The 18,773-nt window shown below is 42.1% G+C and overlaps 1 protein-coding gene across 1 annotated transcript; it reads right to left on the reverse strand.

The window, feature by feature from the left end:
- Nucleotides 1–201: 201 nt before the first annotated feature.
- Nucleotides 202–17,500, reverse strand: LOC135586357 (filament-like plant protein 4). Its single transcript, XM_065149537.1, has 8 exons — nucleotides 17,315–17,500; nucleotides 16,507–16,564; nucleotides 13,090–13,247; nucleotides 11,467–11,644; nucleotides 8,278–10,708; nucleotides 8,067–8,121; nucleotides 685–1,046; nucleotides 202–612 (listed from the first exon to the last, which is right to left on the reverse strand). The coding sequence occupies exons 3-8, from the start codon at nucleotides 13,198–13,200 to the stop codon at nucleotides 582–584; spliced, it is 3,168 nt and encodes a 1,055-aa protein (XP_065005609.1). The 5' UTR covers nucleotides 13,201–13,247; nucleotides 16,507–16,564; nucleotides 17,315–17,500; the 3' UTR covers nucleotides 202–581.
- Nucleotides 17,501–18,773: the final 1,273 nt, after the last annotated feature.

Raw genomic sequence — 18,773 nt, forward strand, 5'->3', positions numbered from 1 at the left:
TTATGCAGCTCAGCATCTTCACTATTGGAGACTTGTATCTAAGTGAAGGGTCAACTCTGCTCTGGAAGAGAACATCGCATGAAGAAATTACAGCGACAATAAGGCGATTGCTGACAGACATGCATAAGAACAATTTTGATAGCAATATAATACAAGGTAAGCATGTAAAGCATAGATCCCTTCAAATTCTAAGACTTCTGGTTCACGACATAAGTTATAGAAATTGATTGCATCTTTTAAGCCAATTAACTGTACATAAAAAAGCACGGATGTTTGCAGAGCTTGTTTGTGCCTCAAAAGGAACAACAATTTCACGATTAATTTGTACAGAAATTTATAGAAAACGCACGAAATGCCATGATAATTACTTATCTTCATCAAGGACGTGGATGCTGCTCCTCCGTGCAAGCTGCAAGTCAAGCAAACCTTATGGATAATGATGTTTTGCAGTGCCAGTAAAGGAGTCATTTGCCATCAGAAGCAAGCATCATCTACTTCAGGCTCAAAGCTGCAATCTGATGTCCAGCATTAACTAGAGTGAACTCAATCTATCCGTTTGAAAAGATCTCTACAAGCATAAGCTACTGATCACTTCTTCCTCTGTAGAACAACCTGCCAAAACCACGCCCATGCTTATTGGGCGAAACATTAGGAAAGGAAGTAGAAGAGGATGACTGAGAATACCTATGCTTTCGGTGCTTTGAGTTGACAGGCGATCTTGTAAGATGACCTGCTTCTATGTCAGATGGGCAAACCTGGGAGACGAATCTATCCAAGGGAGACTCACCTCCATGTGTTGGTGTTATAAAAGCAGCAGAACTTTCCACCTCTGACATGGAGTGCCTTGATTTATGCATGGCTCGAATGTTAAATCCACTAGGGCCAGGTTTACCTTCAAAATGATCATCAGTCATGAGATTTCTATTCTTTGCGGAAGAATCCGATCGTTCTGCCAGTGGGCGCAATGCTTGCAATTGCCTTCCGAGCATAAGTATGGTCTCTTGACACTCTGCAAGCTTTTCAGCTGCAGCTTCTATCTCTTTCTCCTATTATAGGACATATTGATGATTTAAAAGTTAAACTAGAAGCTACACATCATCACTTGGTTCATGCAAATTTCAGTCCTTTCATGAGTTTTAAGTGTTCCATATTCATAAACTTAAGAACAACTAAACGACAGATTGAATTGCAATAGAACCTTTGGAAGCCATAAAATCAGTAATTTATGATGCATGCCTATCATCTAGGTCAAAATAATGGATTGTGAAAATAATATCACATAATTCCAATTAAAATTGATATTACAGAGTCAAACACATTATCATCATAACTGACATTGTTGCTTAACTGAAGACAATGGGTCAAGTATCACAAACATTACAACTTCATCTTGAAAACCTTACACGATATAGATTGCTACAAGGGGTTAATCTCGAGTAGACCAAGATCAAGGTTATAATTTTAATAACAACATCCCAATACTGATCCATATCAAGTGACACTGGTAGACCACAGCAAGCCCATGAACAAGTGAGGATGCTTGCTTTGGTCGTTAGCTGTAATGGGATGTTAGATCTAATCTGGTTCTTTTTCCTTGCAATTAGCAAGCACAATGTGGGTGTTAGGCTACTTTAAAAACAACCTAGAGCTCAGGGTTCCATCTTGTAAAGCAACTTAAGAGAAGCCAGAAATGGGCCTGGGAAGGTCTTCCTCCGATGGCTAAGTCAAGGTGTGATCAACCCCTGAATATAGGTGAGTAAATGCGAGAGTCAATGAGGAATAATGATGGTGTTAGTCACTAGCCATCTATAGAGACATCCAGGTGAAAACTCTTAAATGCTATAAGGTTGACCCACTGATAGCCAAAATCTACCATCATTAATGGTTGACTAAAATAGCATGATAATTTATTGGAGTTGCCACTGAGGTGGGCATTAAATGCCTATCATGTGTTGGCCTATGATTAGTTGACAAGAAGCCTCGAGGGACCCCTCCACAAGTGATAAAAAACCGGATTGAAAGTGTCTCGACTAAAGACACTTGGAATGCCAATTGGTCCAGCAGTATGCTTGATACAATGTAAACAAGCTGGTAAAGGCTGCTCCTAGTACTGAATTGCTGATGGATGGTTACACCATTCCTTACAACCACCTTGCTCCCATTTGCTGGGTGACGGTGCAGACCAATATGGGCATAGGGCTATCCTAACGTTTTTAAAAATATTAGACGCAAGATCCCAAAACACCCGAGACGTTAGGCGCTCGCCCAGGCACCTACCCAAGCAAAGTAAGGGGCCCCTGAATATTATAATTAAAATAATATATAGCTAAATAGAAATATGCTAAATATGTTTATGGAGACCTATGTTAGAATTAAACTGCTCCAAAAGCATCTTATTAATCAAGCATGTTTTGCCGCTCTAAGACATCATAAGTAAAAGCTAGGAGAGTTTTACGTATAAATCAAAGTGCATATTGCTGATGGTGTTGTAGATATAATAAATATATTTAAACTGCTCCAAACAAGTTTTTGCTTGTCTATTCACAGTTTAATTAACAGGAAGGTGGGGGAAGAAGAGGACGATGAACGAAACTGTAGCTACGAACGAACAAAGCTACAGTAGAGGATGAAGATAGTAGATGACATTATTTACGACGGTGGACAGAGCTGCAGCGTTGGACGGAAAGTGCAAAGGTGGCAAATGAAGGTGATGGAAGAGGTTGTCAGCAACGACAAACAGAGTTATAACGAACGTTAGGGTTTAGACAAGATGTAGTGGCAAACGAGCTATAGAGACGGGTGTGTTGTAGAAACGACAACCGAGCTGCAACAGCAAATGAGTTGGATGAGGCTGTCGATGATAGCGAGTAGAGCGAACAAAGGCAACGGATTGACACGGACTTAGCTGGATTTGCCTAAGTCGTGCGGCACCCTTGCGTGTCCGTCCGCAAAGGTCAGCCTCCCCGAAGCCTCCCATTGTCCCTTAGGACCAACAAAAGAGAGAACGGGTTAAAGAGAACGCCTCAATCGGGATCCACAAGCAAACATCTCCGAAAAACACTTCATAGACAATGCAAATTACAAACAGACTTTACAAGCTCTGAACAGTGGCACAACAAAGGGTAAAATGGTCCATTACAGACCGAAAAGCTCTCGCACGTGTCCACATGACACAACTTTTATTTACAAGCCTAAAGTGGCTACCAACCCAACTAAAATAGGACTATTAAGCCTTCGGCCGCCCCTTTACATTCTGTACAGGGCATGAACATGCCAAAAGACACGGACATACATAAGCATTACATCAAACACCTTGTTTAGAAGTTTGTCCGTGACATTCTCCCCCACTTATTCCTTCGACGTCCTCGTCGAAGCCTTTGTGAACACTGCAACTCTTCGCCTTTGCTGAGTCTTCAATCTTCCGCTCCAGCTGCAATGCGCCTCCTGGCTCCCAACTGCTCTCCGCTGTTGTTTTTGAGTAGTCGAACCTTTGATCCGCCATGCTGCTTCAACTCGCCAATGACTCTGACTCTGGTGTGGGGTTGGCTAAGTTGTGTTGATCCTCGTTGATTCCTGCGAATCCACCAAATGAAGGAAAAGACCATCCTTACTGCGCCAGTCTCTCAAAATTTCCACATGCTGCTTGAATTGGGTGGATGCTTGTTGGAGCTTTAACGAGCATCGCCTCGCAAACTTCTGAAGTTTTGGGTCCTTCCTCCACAAAATCTGCTCATTGACTCTTCTTCCAGTTAGTTGTCACATCCAAGTAGGTTCGCATCACTTCCGCTTTCGATTGGCATTTCGTTGGGAAATAAAGCGGACAATCTACTCTCAGTAGTACTGATCACCGTTGGTGAGGATTTGACAACTATTGTCTTCCATTATCCTCAAAGGGTCTTTGAACTTGTGCAGAGCTCCTCTACTGGATAAATAAGAGAACTGGGGTACTCAGTTTCGCCCATTCTCTTAAGAGTTGAGAAGGCAAAGGTTACTTGACTTCGCCCGCCTCCTCGAGGTTGTACTTCATGCATCGAGCTGGTTACTGGCCTTCGCCTGCTCTTTGCTCAGACTTCTGAAGTACTTGAAGTGTTTGCACTCCTTGCGTTGAGTTAGCTACTGTGATTCACCTTCTCAATGCCATTGAACTTCTGGAATGCAGGAAGTTTTCACCCCAACTTGGAGTAATTCTCTGATAGATGAGGTCGCCTCTGGGATTGTACCGTCTTCTCCATCAACCCTGCCGCCTACTCCACTGAGTAGCAAAGGTACAGCACCGCGTACTGCCTGCTTCGTTCCTTGGTCGTGCACTCTTGCATGACCCGAAGTCCTTCACTTACGGCTATCTTGATGAGAAACTTGTTGACACCGGTCTTACGAAGTTTCTTGGCCTCTGCCCTTCAGCCTTGTCTCGGTACTTGGAGATTGCCTCTGCATGCTCCACCTCCTCGGCCCCTTTCACGACCAAGCGCTCTCCCTCCGTGAGAGCAATGGAGCAAAGGATCACGAAAGTCCCGCCTCTGCGGTACCATGGCACTGCCATGCCCATGGCCCTACTATCCGTCGCCTCGCCTCTGAATCCCTTTTCTTCACAATCAGTAGAAATGTCTCCGTGGCACTCCTCTGAGTCCACCTCCATTCTGACTGATGCTTGATTTTGGGTAGCTAAGTCCCTCTGGACTCGTCGTCGCTTCCTCGCCCCTTTCGACCCCCTGCTTCAACACCTCTATGTTCTCCAAGCAGTCTGTTTGGTCGATGGAAAGACAGACTGCAACTCCCATGCATGGCCTCTGCCATCACGTTGTAGGGTTTGCACCGATTCTGTTCTCCTTAGCTTCCTTGGTAGCAACGTTCGCTTACTCGACCTTGTCCTCTGACTTGTCGGGCTCCCTTAAGCGAATGTGAGCTCTGGAGCAGTCTAACTCTCCAGCTGCTTCGATCATACCTCTACATGATCAAGTTCCTCTCATGGAACTCACTGGTACTTGCATTCGAACTTTTCCCTTAGTGGAACCCAGCCCCCATATGCTGATGACCAAGGCTTTCATCCGAAGCAAAATTCGATGCACGCACGGAAGACCCGCCTCTGCGGTACCATGGCCTTCACTCCTTGAATCCATAGCCCTTCTTGCCGTCGTGTTGTTCACCGAAGTGGAGCTCCCAGTAGCTCCCGATCATACCTCCATATGATCTAGTCCCTCACGGGTCAAGACCATGTCGTGTGTGTCGCATTGCCACGAACTGTTCCACCACGATCCGCTGCACCATGTCGCCTCCTGGTGACATCTCCATTGCATTCTGATCCTTGTGGAATAAACTCGAATTGTGAACCCTCCATGTGTGGCCTCTGCCAATACATCGCAGGGTCTCCTCCACCTTCGATTTCGTTCGCTCCTTTAGCAATCAACTTTCATCCACCCACTCTTGGGTCACACCTAGATGAAGCACCGCTCTAGGACAGTCCGTCGCCTAGTAGCTCCCGAAGTCCACCGACTTCACTGTAATTTGTGCACCATTGTCTGGATCCTCGGCCTCTGCCCCTACCAGCACAATCTCCGCTGCGCACTGCTTCCTTCATAGCAACTCGAATGGCAACACTGTGGCATATTCTTCAAGAGTACCCGCCTCTGCGTCCTCTTGCCCCGTGCTAAGGCCTTCTGAACCCAACTTCGCCTCCGCAAATTGAGTCGCCTTAGTTCCTCCATCAAATGCTTCTCCGAGATAAGGTGCATGTGCCCCGAAGCTCCCTTCGTCTTTGGCACCATGCAAGATGAGTCTGCTCCATCAGAATGAAGGACCCATGGAACAACATGATCCTACTATTGCCTCTGCAAGAGTTCATGTCCTTGACCTCTGTCTAAGGAAAGGACTGTGCCTCTGCTCCACGTTCCAACTTCTATACTGGCTCCCTTCATGCGGCTTGGGTACTTCGCAAAGTTACACCCAAGTTGCTCCGCTCCTCGTTTTTGCATTGAGTCGATGGTGGCCCTCGTGCCCACCATTCCACGGGTCAGCCCTCCCTTGAGTCCGATCTCCACATCGACTCCAAGTGTGCCTTCATTTAAGTTGCTTTAGGTCGCTCCCCCACTTGATCTCGCAATGCATCCACCAATGTATTCTCTCGAGCGAGATCATGCGACAACTCCTCGCCGCTTGCTCAGTCCATCGAGCTTCGTGGAGTTGTTGTTTGTTGAGGTACTCCTCCTCAACATGTGAGGTCTGTCTCACATGATTCTCCCTCTGGAGAGCCGGGACTTATCCCTCCTGGATAACTATCCCGTTGGAGCAACATCTCTCTTCGTTTCGGAGACCACCATCCCCTTGGACTACTCTGATCTGCTGAACAAACTGTGCACTGTTCTGCCTCTTGCAAACGCACTTGCTAGATTGCGACTCCATGTCAATACAGCCCCCGCTGCACCCCTTAAGGCCTAGCAACATGCTGAACTCGTTGCACACTTTAGCCTCCGACGGACGTATCCTTCACATGCCGAAGAGAAAGTTTCAATGCTCCATGGCGCCGAGTTTCGGTCGCCTTGGGATGGCCACGAACATTCCGTCGTCCGCATACAAGCCCATGCATGAGTACCAAATTCTTCGAGTTAGCAATTCCCCTCACCTCTGTGAGCTTTGCATAACTCTTTTGGTCGTTGAGCAACTCATTCCACCTTGCATGGTCTCATTCTTGCCAAGCGCCTCGCTTGCCTAGAGCACCATCAAGTATAGTTGTCAACGTTGAGCCGTAGCTCAAACTCAGCCATCCCAACCTTTGTGCGCTCCAAATTCTTCCAAGCTTGCCTGTTCTCGTGATGCCTCTTGCGCGAAGGGTTGGTCATTCCTCTGAATGCCAATCTCAGATGCCCGCTCCTCTGAGCAACTCTTTTCCCTACATCTCCATGCCCGTTTTCCCTCAAACGGTCGCGCGTGTGCTGACTGCCCTCAACACAGCCCCGCTAGGTCCCCCACGTTTGCATGTCAAGTGTTTCTATGAGTGCTTGTCCCGCTCTGATATCATATGACACGGACTTAGCTGGATTTGCCTAAGTCGTGCGGCACCCTTGCGTGTCCGTCCGCAAAGGTCAGCCTCCCCGAAGCCTCTCATTGTCCCTTAGGACCAAGAAAAGAGAGAACGGGTTAAAGAGAACGCCTCAATCGGGATCCACAAGCAAACATCTCCGAAAAACACTTCATAGACAATGCAAATTACAAACAGACTTTACAAGCTCTGAACAGTGGCACAACAAAGGGTAAAATGGTCCATTACAGACCGAAAAGCTCTCGCACGTGTCCACATGACACAACTTTTATTTACAAGCCTAAAGTGGCCACCAACCCAACTAAAATGGGACCATTAAGCCTTCGGCCGCCCCTTTACATTCTGTACAGGGCATGAACATGCCAAAAGACACGGACATACATAAGCATTACATCAAACACCTTGTTTAGAAGTTTGTCCGTGACAGGATGTAGGGTTTTATTTCACCTTTGTTTTCTTTTACTGGGTCGGGCAAGGGAGAGGGTTGGCCAGTGTTAGGATAACTATGTTAGTTGGTTCGATCAAGCCAACTTATAAGTCCAATCAAACCAAAGTTTGAACCCAACCAAATTTGGTTCGGGCACTCGCTCGTGGCGCCAGGCGCCTAGGCTTAGGCAAGCACTCAAGTAGCACTTCATTGAAGCATTATGTCTGGGTTTCAGCGAGGCGCTCGAGCCTCGCCTAAGCACCCGAGCACCTTTTGAAAATCCTGAACTATCCTTTGTTAAATGCAGTTGCCATTTCTTGAGTCAATATAGCACAAACATTAGTCTGGGCTTAGCAAAGTTGTTTGCACAATAAAATAGTTTGGCAGAGTTTTTGAAACTATGACAACTACCGTAGAAATTTCTGTAACCTTTAACTTTGTGTTCCAAGAGACCATTATAAGTGGCTTATGAGAACCACCTTAAGAGGTTTTCAATAAGGTCAAATGTTCAAGTCATCCTTCCAACTAAATAATATCAAGAAGAAAAATGGAATGTACATGGCTCAGCAAAATGTCTACATGATGAACTCAAGCATTGGTCATTACCTGTTTTTTGTTGGTACCAGTGTAAGCATCTGAGCACATGCAACATTTATCATACCTTCATTTTAGCAAAAAACAAAAACAAGAAGATGACATCAGATAATGTACCAAATATATGAATGACACCAACTAACTAAAAGCCAACTTCAACAGAACCAGATTTATTTGGATTAAAAGATTTAGCAATTCAAAGTATATGTAATCATTAGCCAACCTGTCAATCTTCTCTTGAAGATCTCTTAATTTGGCCAAATCATCCTCGTGAAACTGCCTCTCTTCCTGAAGCTTGTTGCTTAATGTCTGTACTTCTGAATGTAGGACATTTACTTCAGTTTCTAATTCCCGCGCACGTGACTCCAGCAAATTGTAAGACTCAGCCATACACTTCAATTGTGTTTCAGACAAGCTATTTAATTTTTTACTAGTGGCCAATTGAGATCTAAGCTCTGTCATGTTCTGTTCAGTTTCAACCAGCTGAAGTTTCATCTCTTCCAGTAATTTGGTACAAGTTGACAGTTCCACTTGCATGTTTTCTTTTTCCAGCTTCATCTGTTCAAATTCCTTCAAGGAGAATTTCTGCATTGTTGTTCTTTGTTCATTGATATCACTGATAGGCCTATCAATCTCTACATGAGATGAAGAAGACCTCCCTGAGAAATTTTCATTTCTTGGTTCATGCTGAGCTACTCTGTTCTCGAGTAATGTTGCTTTGTCTATGCAATCTGAAAGACTACTTTTCCATTCATTATTCATATCCAATGACATCCTAAAGCCTACCTTATTGGCTTCAGACAGAATATGGGATAAAATGAGTATAGCATCATTCAAGCATTTTTCATCATGTTGAACATCCTTAACACAGGAAGAGAACTGCTGGATTTTCTCACTTAGTCCTTGAGTATCAAATGGATGATCTTGTGTAACAATAGCTTCTTTCCCAAGATATGTAACAAAATCTTGAATCTCAGTTATAACATTGTTTAACTCTTGACCCAAGTCATTCTTACCATCAGCAGATGAAACACTGTCATGCATAGAGATAACAATATCGGTGGTCTCATTGATGTCATCATGATGAGGTTTTTCATCACAAGAAGCATCTGTCAAATAATTTCCTTTAATGGCACAGCTTATTGAGTGCTGAGGCAACTCTTCCTGTGTTTCCTTCATGATATGTCTTATATCTTCCAAAACTTTACCAATATCAACTTCTTGATCCTGCAATTTGAAAATAGAAGCTATTCTTGACTGAAGTTTCACCAACAGATGATCATGTTTATTTATTACAAGTCCATAATGGTTTTGATTGGTGCAAGGCAGAATTTCTGGCTTCTCTGATGCCATCACTTGTACTTCACTAGTATCGTCCTTCTGAACATCACCTAGTAAAGTAGCACTGGTATTTTCAGTTTTCATCTTATCAAGCACACCATCAGATATGGTGGTTGCTCCATTGGACTCTGTTGACAAACAAGCTAATCTTTCCATCTCTAGAAAGTCATCCATAAGTTCCAAATGATTTGAATTGTCTATATTCTTGTACTTCACAGTATCTTTTTCTTTCTGAAACTGTGAGAGCTCTGCCATTAACGTTGTAGCCCAAGGTACCGAATAGTTTCCTTCCTCATCAATTCCATCTTCAGACATGGAGGTCAGGCTTGACAGGTTGCTTTCGTTTTGGGTTAAGGTGGTATCAGAAGAGACATCAATATTTGGTGTTGATGAGACTTTTTGTTGGTTCAGAGCTAGCATCTGTGCTTCAACACTACAAAGCTTGCTTGCTGTTTTAGCACACATATCTCTTGAAGCCTGTAACTCACTGTTACGGTTTGACAGAGCCTCTCTTAACATCTTTGTTTCTTCCTCAATGGTTAATAAATGTGTGGTAAGAAATTCGTTCTCCTTTTGCAATGTGTGGATGCTTTCTGAAGCAAAATCACAAGTAGGAGTTGATTTGTGATGTGGACTAGGATTCATTGCAGGTGAGTGCCTCATTCTAGTCTCCTTATGGTCACGACCTAAATTTTCAACTTCTAGTTTCATTTGTGCCAGTGCAGCAGGCCCAGGCAGCTTTTTCCTAACAAGACCACGTAATCTTTGGCATTCTGCCTCCAACTTTGATATTTTCTTAACATCCTCCAAGTGCTGCTTATTTGCTGCATCAGCAGATTTTGTGCTCATATTTTTCTCTTCATTCCGAATTTCAAGCTCCTTAGAAGTGACATGTAACTCATATTTCAGTGAATTAATTTCTTTTTTGCATGAGTCTATATTGGTCTTTAGCAGTTCAATTTCAGTATCAGCTTGCATCTTCTCATCACTAACTTGCATTAGAATATCTGAACGCTCTTGAATAGATCTTGAAAGTGCTGCATTTTCAGCAGAAGCCTTGAGCAGTTCCTCCTCGAAAGCATCTAGTTTTGCTTCTAGTTCTGCTTTGATTTTTTCCCATTGCTTAGTTTTGGCAAAGATCACATCATGTAATTTTTGCTCGCTTTCTTCCTTCACATTCCTTGTCTGCTTCATGCACTCCTTCAGGGCACTATCAAGATGAGATGCACGTTCTTCAGCTGTAAGCTTCAACAGTGTGACAGATTCAAGTTGATGTTTTAGTGCGGATGATTCAGCTTCAGCTTTTTCCCAACCTAAAATAATTAAGAAAAGAATAATAACTCATTATCACCAACGCTCAAAATTAGAAATTTGCAAAAAACGAGGTGATCTATAGTCATCATCTCTCAAAACTCCTAAGCAAAATACTGAGTTCATCATCAGTGTTCTAAGATGCTGCTGTGTTATGCAAGAATCAGGTCACTGCATTGAGAATGTACAGGATGTGGCTACATATAAAAACTTTGGTCATGAATGCATCTCATATGGATGTATCATAAGGAGCAAGCTTCAAAAATTAGGCAACAAAGTAGAAGTATATGGTCAAGTTTATATATAGATAATTCTTGCTAAATTAGAAGCTTACCATGCAATGCATAAGATGGAATTACATTCATTCCAATGTTCAATGGATGAGAAGTAAAAACGTAACATGAATGTGAGATGCATGTTACATGGATGATAAGGAGTGTGAAGTAAAAACATAACAAATAGGATGAGAGAAGTGTGGAAGAATAATTTAATATCAAATGTTACATGGATGATAAGAACCTAACATGAATGGCCAAGATCATAAAATAAGGAGAAATAAGGAAAAACATGTGAGATGCATAAAACTGCGTTATTGGGTGCATATGCAACAAAAACACATAATGAAACCATGTAGGTCTTATATAAGAGATCGCAGGGCCAATCAACCAAAATGTCTTCTTGTGCAGCCACATGAACCACATTTTAGAATATTAGCATGAAATATATTCAGGTAAAATAATGTAATAGGACATGTTGACACCTGAGACTGCTTCTTCAGCAACTTTAGCATGTTGCTTGACTAGATCATCCTTAGCTGTCATCTCAATTAGTGCTGCAGACAATTTTTCATTTAAAATGTTCACTTGATTTTCCAATTCAGTTAGGTGTGCATATGATTCTGCAGAAATCTGTACATAATTAACAGTGTAGTTACCATCCTGCAAAGACAGCAAGTTGCCTCAAGTGAGTGACTATGTGAACCATATCAAGAGAATAGTAAACTGGGAATCTAACAGATACCTTATCTCACTATATGCAGGAAGATAAGATAAGAAATAATAACTACAGAATTATGCAGTTCAGTCAAAATGAAATCTTACCATTAGATAATTGGCATTCGGCTTCAAATAAAGATAAAAAAATGTTAAAGTAGACATGGCAGTACGCATAAATGTCATCTGCTAGCACAGACAGTATATCTTATTGTCATTGCATAACAATTGAATTTGCTAGGTAACTCGTGAACTCTGCTAGCAATCCAAAGCTTCAAATAATGTACTAATTCATGACCTCAATGACTGCTTTGAGTATAAAGTTGTTATTTCAGATATCTGTAGCATAAGCACTTTCATGTACTATATCTGGCAAGCTTGATATCATGGAAAAAGGTATCAAGATATACATATATCTTTCATGTCCTTTGCAGTTAAGCAGATAAAGCACGGTAATGAATATCTCATGAAAGGAAATTTATAAAGGCCCCAAAACATATATCAGTATATGTATATGTATGTATGCACACATACAATATATATATATAAATATATAAATATATATATATATATATATATATTAAAGATCATGCTTAAAAATAAATAAAAATATCTTGTAGTGATAGTGCTAGATAATAGTATTATATTTCATATCAGTTTATTGCATTTTGTTTAAAAGGTTTCAGTAATTAAAAGTCTGATAGGAGTAGAAGTTTGAGAGGCGCCTCAAGCTATGTATCAAATGATGTTTCGAAAATGATCATGTTGAACTTAAGATCAAGTATATTTTTGAATTTTCGAGAATGATATTCACTATTCAGAGTGTGTAATGCTCATGAGGGCATCATATATGTATGGATAATTAGAATTTAAGCGGAAACCAATTCATAACCTGTTTGGCATAGTGAAAGGAATATAAACCAATTTACAAAAAGCTTCAATATTTCGCAAATCATTTGTTCCCATAAATTAAATCATCATATGCAATTTTTGAAAGAAGCAACAAAATAATGAAACTAGAAACATTTTTCCTTGGATTTCATGGACCCATGCATTTCACAAATTAGTATCATAGTCATTAGCCAACATGGACTTAGGTCAGCTTATTCTTTCGGCAGTCTTAAAGTTGTGAAATTAGTTGGAATTCCAAGAGGTACCCTTTAAAGGAGTCATGGTTTATGTTCTTTCAAAGTCAAAGATCAATTTGCAAAATGAATCTGAAAATTATATAACATCACTGAATGTTAGTACAATCAACCTGCATGAAACCTGCTTATCAAACTCATATCTTTGATGTCAATCTATAGACGATGTCCAAATTATGTTTACTATCGATGATATATAGATATTATTTTCAATTTTGCACCAAATAGGTGCAAGCAAGAACAAACCTGATCAACTTGATTTCCACCAGTGTTGGACAAAGTTGAATGAGAGGAATCAATTGCAGTCATAACCTTCTCAGATGACTTCTTTTTCCAAGGCCAACTTCGCCGATCCATCCCCAAATAAATAGACTACAATCTATGCCATCCATTCATGCTTCAATCTGTAAAATACAAGAAAAATGAATTCAAACTAACAAGTTAAAAATGAAAATTAAAAAGAAAAGTGCATTCGAAAATGAACTTGTGATGACAGAAAGTTTGTGTTGGGTCCAGCCCATATGTGGGCTTGGACAAATTTGGGCCATCAGCCCAAATCAAAGAAATCAAGAGAGAAAGGGCAAAATTGAGTGAGCGTGCAGCGGCGGCGTGCAGAGAAAAGAGAGAGAGAAATAGAGAGAGAAAGATTAGGTTTCTGAGTTTTCTGCTTGACGATCGGTGGCCAAACGGTGTCAGTTTCGGCCCAAATTTTATGTGGAGAATCCTTGCAGCAAACTCTACAATCCTAACGGTGTTGATCTACAGTTTACCCTCTCTAAGGTACTTTCCTACGATATCTACTCCGTGAGACCTAGAATTCTCTTTTGAGGAGATCCATCCTATGTGATTAAGATATGCTATTCTTGAGCCAAGATCTATGATTTATTCTGATCCTCTAGTTATTCTAGAGAAGACCTACTGTAAACCTGTTATCATTATTATTGATAGTGGAAGTTTGAGGTGGACAGCGGTCCCGTGGTTTTTCCCACATTGGGTTTTCCACGTTAAGAAGATTTGGTCTCACTGTGTGATTGATTTATTGCTCTATTGTTTATGCTGTGCTGATTGATATTAGCATTTTGATATCAAGTTGATATTTTGATGAGGAACCTATTTTGATACACAAAGAGGGAAAAGAATTATTCCGCATTAACAGGTTTCTTCCCAACAGTTTGCAAGTTATTTAAAGAAGATTAAAAAAAAACCAAATTATATTATCAAGAGAAAGAACAGAATCACTTGAGATTTTCCTTTGAGGAGGAGGTATTTCAACATATGTAGTTTACAGCCACCAGCGGGCAGGAACAGGAACTATCAACAGAACCTTGTCTACAATATTTTAGCTTTGAAAACATATACTCCCCATTCTTAACAACTCCAATCTTCTTTGGGTTCGCATCCTAACTGCCAAGTATGAAAACCTCCACCCCTGGACTGATTCCCCTAAATCCAATCTCTCTCGACCCAGGATCAATATCAATCATCTAATCAAAGATATCAAAACTGGGTTTCAAAAACTAATAGCTGATGGCAACAATACCAACATTCAGACAGACCCTTCAGTTGAGAACCTACCCATCAGACACTGGCCTACGCTAATTTACATTGATGTGATATCTACTTTCTGCATTGTTTCTGAACTGTTGGACTCTAATTGCTGGAATCTGACCAAACTTGAGCTTCTATTCCACCCTTCTCTAGTTGACCGAATTCTGAGGATTCATATTGCTAAGCTCCCTCATGACGATTCTTGGATCTGAGTCATATGACAACCCAATCCTTAAGGCTCTCTCTCTAGTAGTGATGCCTATCAATTTCTAAAGTTTGACACTACGGATAAGGGATGGCATGGCTAGAAGGTGATATGGAACCTTTCTATTTCTCCAAAGATCAAACTATTTCTTTGGAAGCTTTGTTGGAAAAGATTGCTTACCTCTAATCTCTTTGCTCACATCCTACACCACCAGATTGAGCACTGTGCAATGTGTCAACTCTATGAGGATTCTCCAGCTCACATATTTCTTGAATGTTCTTCATCCATCTTCTTTTGGAACTTGCTTCAATCCAAAATAGGAATCAGATTCAAACACTTTCATTCTTGGTCTGCTGGCTCTTGGCTGTTGGGGCTGTTGGAAGGTGAAGGCTACGAGAAATCTGCTTCTAATTAGATTCTTAGCCTTATTTCACTCTTTTTGTACTCTTTGGCTTAATAGAAATGATTCCAAATTCCACAACCGTCATGCTAATCCCTCTACCTTAGTTATCAAGGCTCTAGCCCTCATGACTGAAACTAATCAAGCATATCCATCACCTGAGGGGACTAGTAATATAATTCCTCAGTTTACTACTTCTAGATAAAGGTTTTTTTATTGTTTTTTGCAATGTGATGCCTCTTTTGTTTCTTCTGACCTTCCTGCATGTATAGGCTTCATCTTCACCTCCATGGACAACACTACTCTAGCTGTTGGTTGCCAACATTGCAATGGCCACAATGCTGCAATGACAGAGGCGCTTGCAATCCTTGAGGCTCTCAAGTATGCTGCAACCATGGGTTGGGAAAACATTCTTCTCCAATCGGATGCCCAACCCATCATCAACTACATTCATGGCTCCTAGCAAGTTCCTTGGCAACTCCAGGCTATCATCTCTGATGTAAAGCTCCTATTGAGCCAACTTACTTTCTTCTCTGCTGGCTTTATTCCAAGATCTCTCAACTGCAAAGCTCACCAGCTTGCATCTATTGGTAGAACCAACAGGTTCCCCTCTTTTTGTAACTGGATGATTTGAGTTGTTCGTCGAGTCCCCTAACTATGTTTTTCTAATTTAATGAAATTTATTTTACTTCAAAAAAAAAAGTAATAGAGTTCTATCAAGAGGTTGTATAGGGTTTGACATAAATGAAAATAAAATGTAATTGTAATCTGCTTGTAGTGCAATCACTTTTGTGTCACCTACAGCACAATTGATGAATTTTTCATTTCACATTCATTGTTGAAGCCATTCTGCATAAGGATTTTTGTTACGTACAAACTGATATGTATTCTGCAACATGTTCATTTCCTATATGATGTTTAGTTTGAGTCAGCTTCCACAATCACTCTTCCTCTTCACCCCTCTCAATATCCAAAATCTCACAATCTTCATCAGAGGTGACAAAGGCATCATGTTAATAATTTTAGCTGATCACCAGTGAGACATCATTAAGAGAGGAAATTTTCAATTAAAAAATATCAAATAGAAGAAGAGATATCTTATTGCCACTACTATCTGCGGAATATTCCTTTTCTATGCTCTCCCCATGATAAAGCTACTTTTGTATATCATCCAGTAATCCCTGCACTTTGTATCACGTCTTTTTAGCTACTATGGTGCATGCCCCTTTTTTTGTTCCCATCTCCCTGAAACTGTGAGAGGAGGTGTAGTTAAGTAGGCTCAGCTTGAATCTCTACCATACCTAAACCTTGTAAGTGGGTACAAGATGTCTAGGTAATGAAAGCTCTAGTTAATAATTCTCAAAGTTACATGAAAGGAGTTCATCTAGTGAGCAGATGAACAGTAAGCAACGTTTTACCATAGCCTAAATGAAAAGAGTGGAGAGGAATCAAAACTATAAATGCGAACGTTAGATGGTTAAGGACACATGCAGTGATTCTCGGTACTGACCTTTGCAGGAATAAAGTTTGTGAATGTCCTAATGCTGCGAGAGCAGTGGCACTGTTCACTGGAGAGGAAAAAGTCAATTAGACAAGTATTTATTACTCTGTTTGGGCATTTATTTCGATCAGATATGCATGCGAAAAAGATACTTGAAAAAAAAAAAAGCACGGAAGAGAAGCCGTAATAGAAATTGTGCTGCTAGAACAGCTTGAACTGATTTTGCTACATATGATGTTAGTCTGGCCTGAAGCAAGGATGCTTCAAAAGGAATGGTTTGGGCCGCTTGATTTTCGTGCTAGTTTTAATCTCCATAACGAGAAAAACAGAGTTTGAGAATCCAGTACAAATCACATAAAAAAAACTCAATGGTTTTCATCAATCAAGTAGAGAGGAGAAAAGAGCAAACATTTGAGAAAAAGAAGTGAGGAGCATTCTTTTCTCAATGCCATCGCGAATCTGTAAAACGAAAACCTAGAAAAGTACAATTCGATCGATACCATCCAAGTTTATGAGATAAAACCAAGCAATGTAAATCTTGAAGAAGGAGAAAAGGGCAGCTAAAAACCCAAAATCTGAATGGCAGAGACAGAGCAGACATGGATAAGGCTTTGATGGACAAAATGTGGGTCACGCGGTGCGAGTTCTTGGATGAGATCCAACGAACCGTATGGTTATGGACCAAAGATGTGCAAGAGAGGAGATTGTTCTTGGTGTGTGTTGATCCTTGTGCTTGTGTCTTCGACACACGAACAAGTTTGGTGGAGACGGTAAAAAAAGAATGAGGGGAGGAGTAGGAGGCGATCGAGGTAGTTACTGTCGTCTTCTCTGCGGTGCCACCCCCTCTCCCTCTCTCTCTTTCCCTCCGCTGCGCTGTACTTCTGGCTGACACTCGTGCTGATCAAAGGAGCAGAGACGCGAAGAAAGAGATGGGAGGGAGCAAAGAAAATGCAGGGGAAAGAGTGACCGAGAGAGCGCAAAGTGGGTAGAAGATGGTGCCGTCAGGGCTGCTCGCTTAAAAAGCACAACGTTGTCGTCGCAAGCGCACCCCGGAGATGCCGCTGACCTGCCCATTTCTACACCATCCTCATTCTCAGTGGGTCCCATAAAACACTCGGTATCCCATCAAATTGACGAACGGGTAAGTGAGAGGAACGATGCTCTCGAGTGCCGAATAGGTCAATGCATTAAGGCGGGCTATCATATACCTACGTAGACATATATTTTGGCTCCCAAATTTCTTCACCACGCGCCCTCTGCGTCCGTCATGCCCCCCCAAAAAATGCGCTCTGTGTCTGGTGCCGGGCGTCGATACTTGAAAAGTAGAGTGTGTATATCATCCCTATATTAAACGCTTCTTATCAGTATGACCGGTTTTTATAATAAGAAAACATTCCTTCGAAACACCAATTACTCCGCCGCATAATAGAAATGAGTATTAATAATAAAGATTAAAAAAATCATCAGCTACAGAGTGGACGATGGTGATCGAACGGGAAGCCACCGACGGATGAGTTGGTCGCCACGCCAATTCTTTCTATTCTGTTTTCATCCTATATCTCACGTACGGCTTCCGAATCGAACGATGAGTCGCCTATCGTCTGATCCGCGTCCGACGGTGATCTGAGGGTGGAGCACTGTAGGGGACAGGTGGCCCACGAGGTCCACCCGCGGTCTCTCTCGGGCGGCGACAGATCGACACGAGGCCGACTTCGGGTCCTGATCCTCGTGGAGTCAGAGCGCGTCTTTGTTGCCATCGAAAGCGAAGCCGATCGTCCGATCGACATCGGACGGCTCTCCTCGTCGCCAAACAGGTGGGCCCGGACGCGTGCTTAGACCTTGTTGTCATGTTGCGTCCGCGCTAGACCGCGTTGTGGTGGCGCCCGTGACTCGCGTTCCGTAGCCGCGTGCGGCCCGCTTCCCGCGGGTGGTGGGCGTGAAACAATATCGCACCAACCGTGGTTTTTGATCGACGGGCTGATGGCCTGCATGAAGGGTTGCCTTTGTCTGGGGAGGTTTTGTAGATGGAAACGGAGTCCAGGGGACCCACTCGCCGCACGAATCATCCACTCCCATGTGAGACCGTCGGCTACGTACGAAGCATCGGCTCGTGACCTTGATGGACGACTGCGTGGAGCTCCAGCGCACGAACGTATCCGGACTCATTCGCATCATGGGCTCGTGTTCCATCAGCCACCGGGGCAAGCCGAGATTTGATTGGCGTCCTTAAGATTCGTGCCAAGCGTGTCGTTTATATAACATGTAAATATCATTTG

Source organism: Musa acuminata, chromosome BXJ3-4 (assembly GCF_036884655.1).
Source record: "Musa acuminata AAA Group cultivar baxijiao chromosome BXJ3-4, Cavendish_Baxijiao_AAA, whole genome shotgun sequence".
In the NCBI taxonomy this organism is placed as follows: Eukaryota; Viridiplantae; Streptophyta; class Magnoliopsida; order Zingiberales; family Musaceae; genus Musa; species Musa acuminata.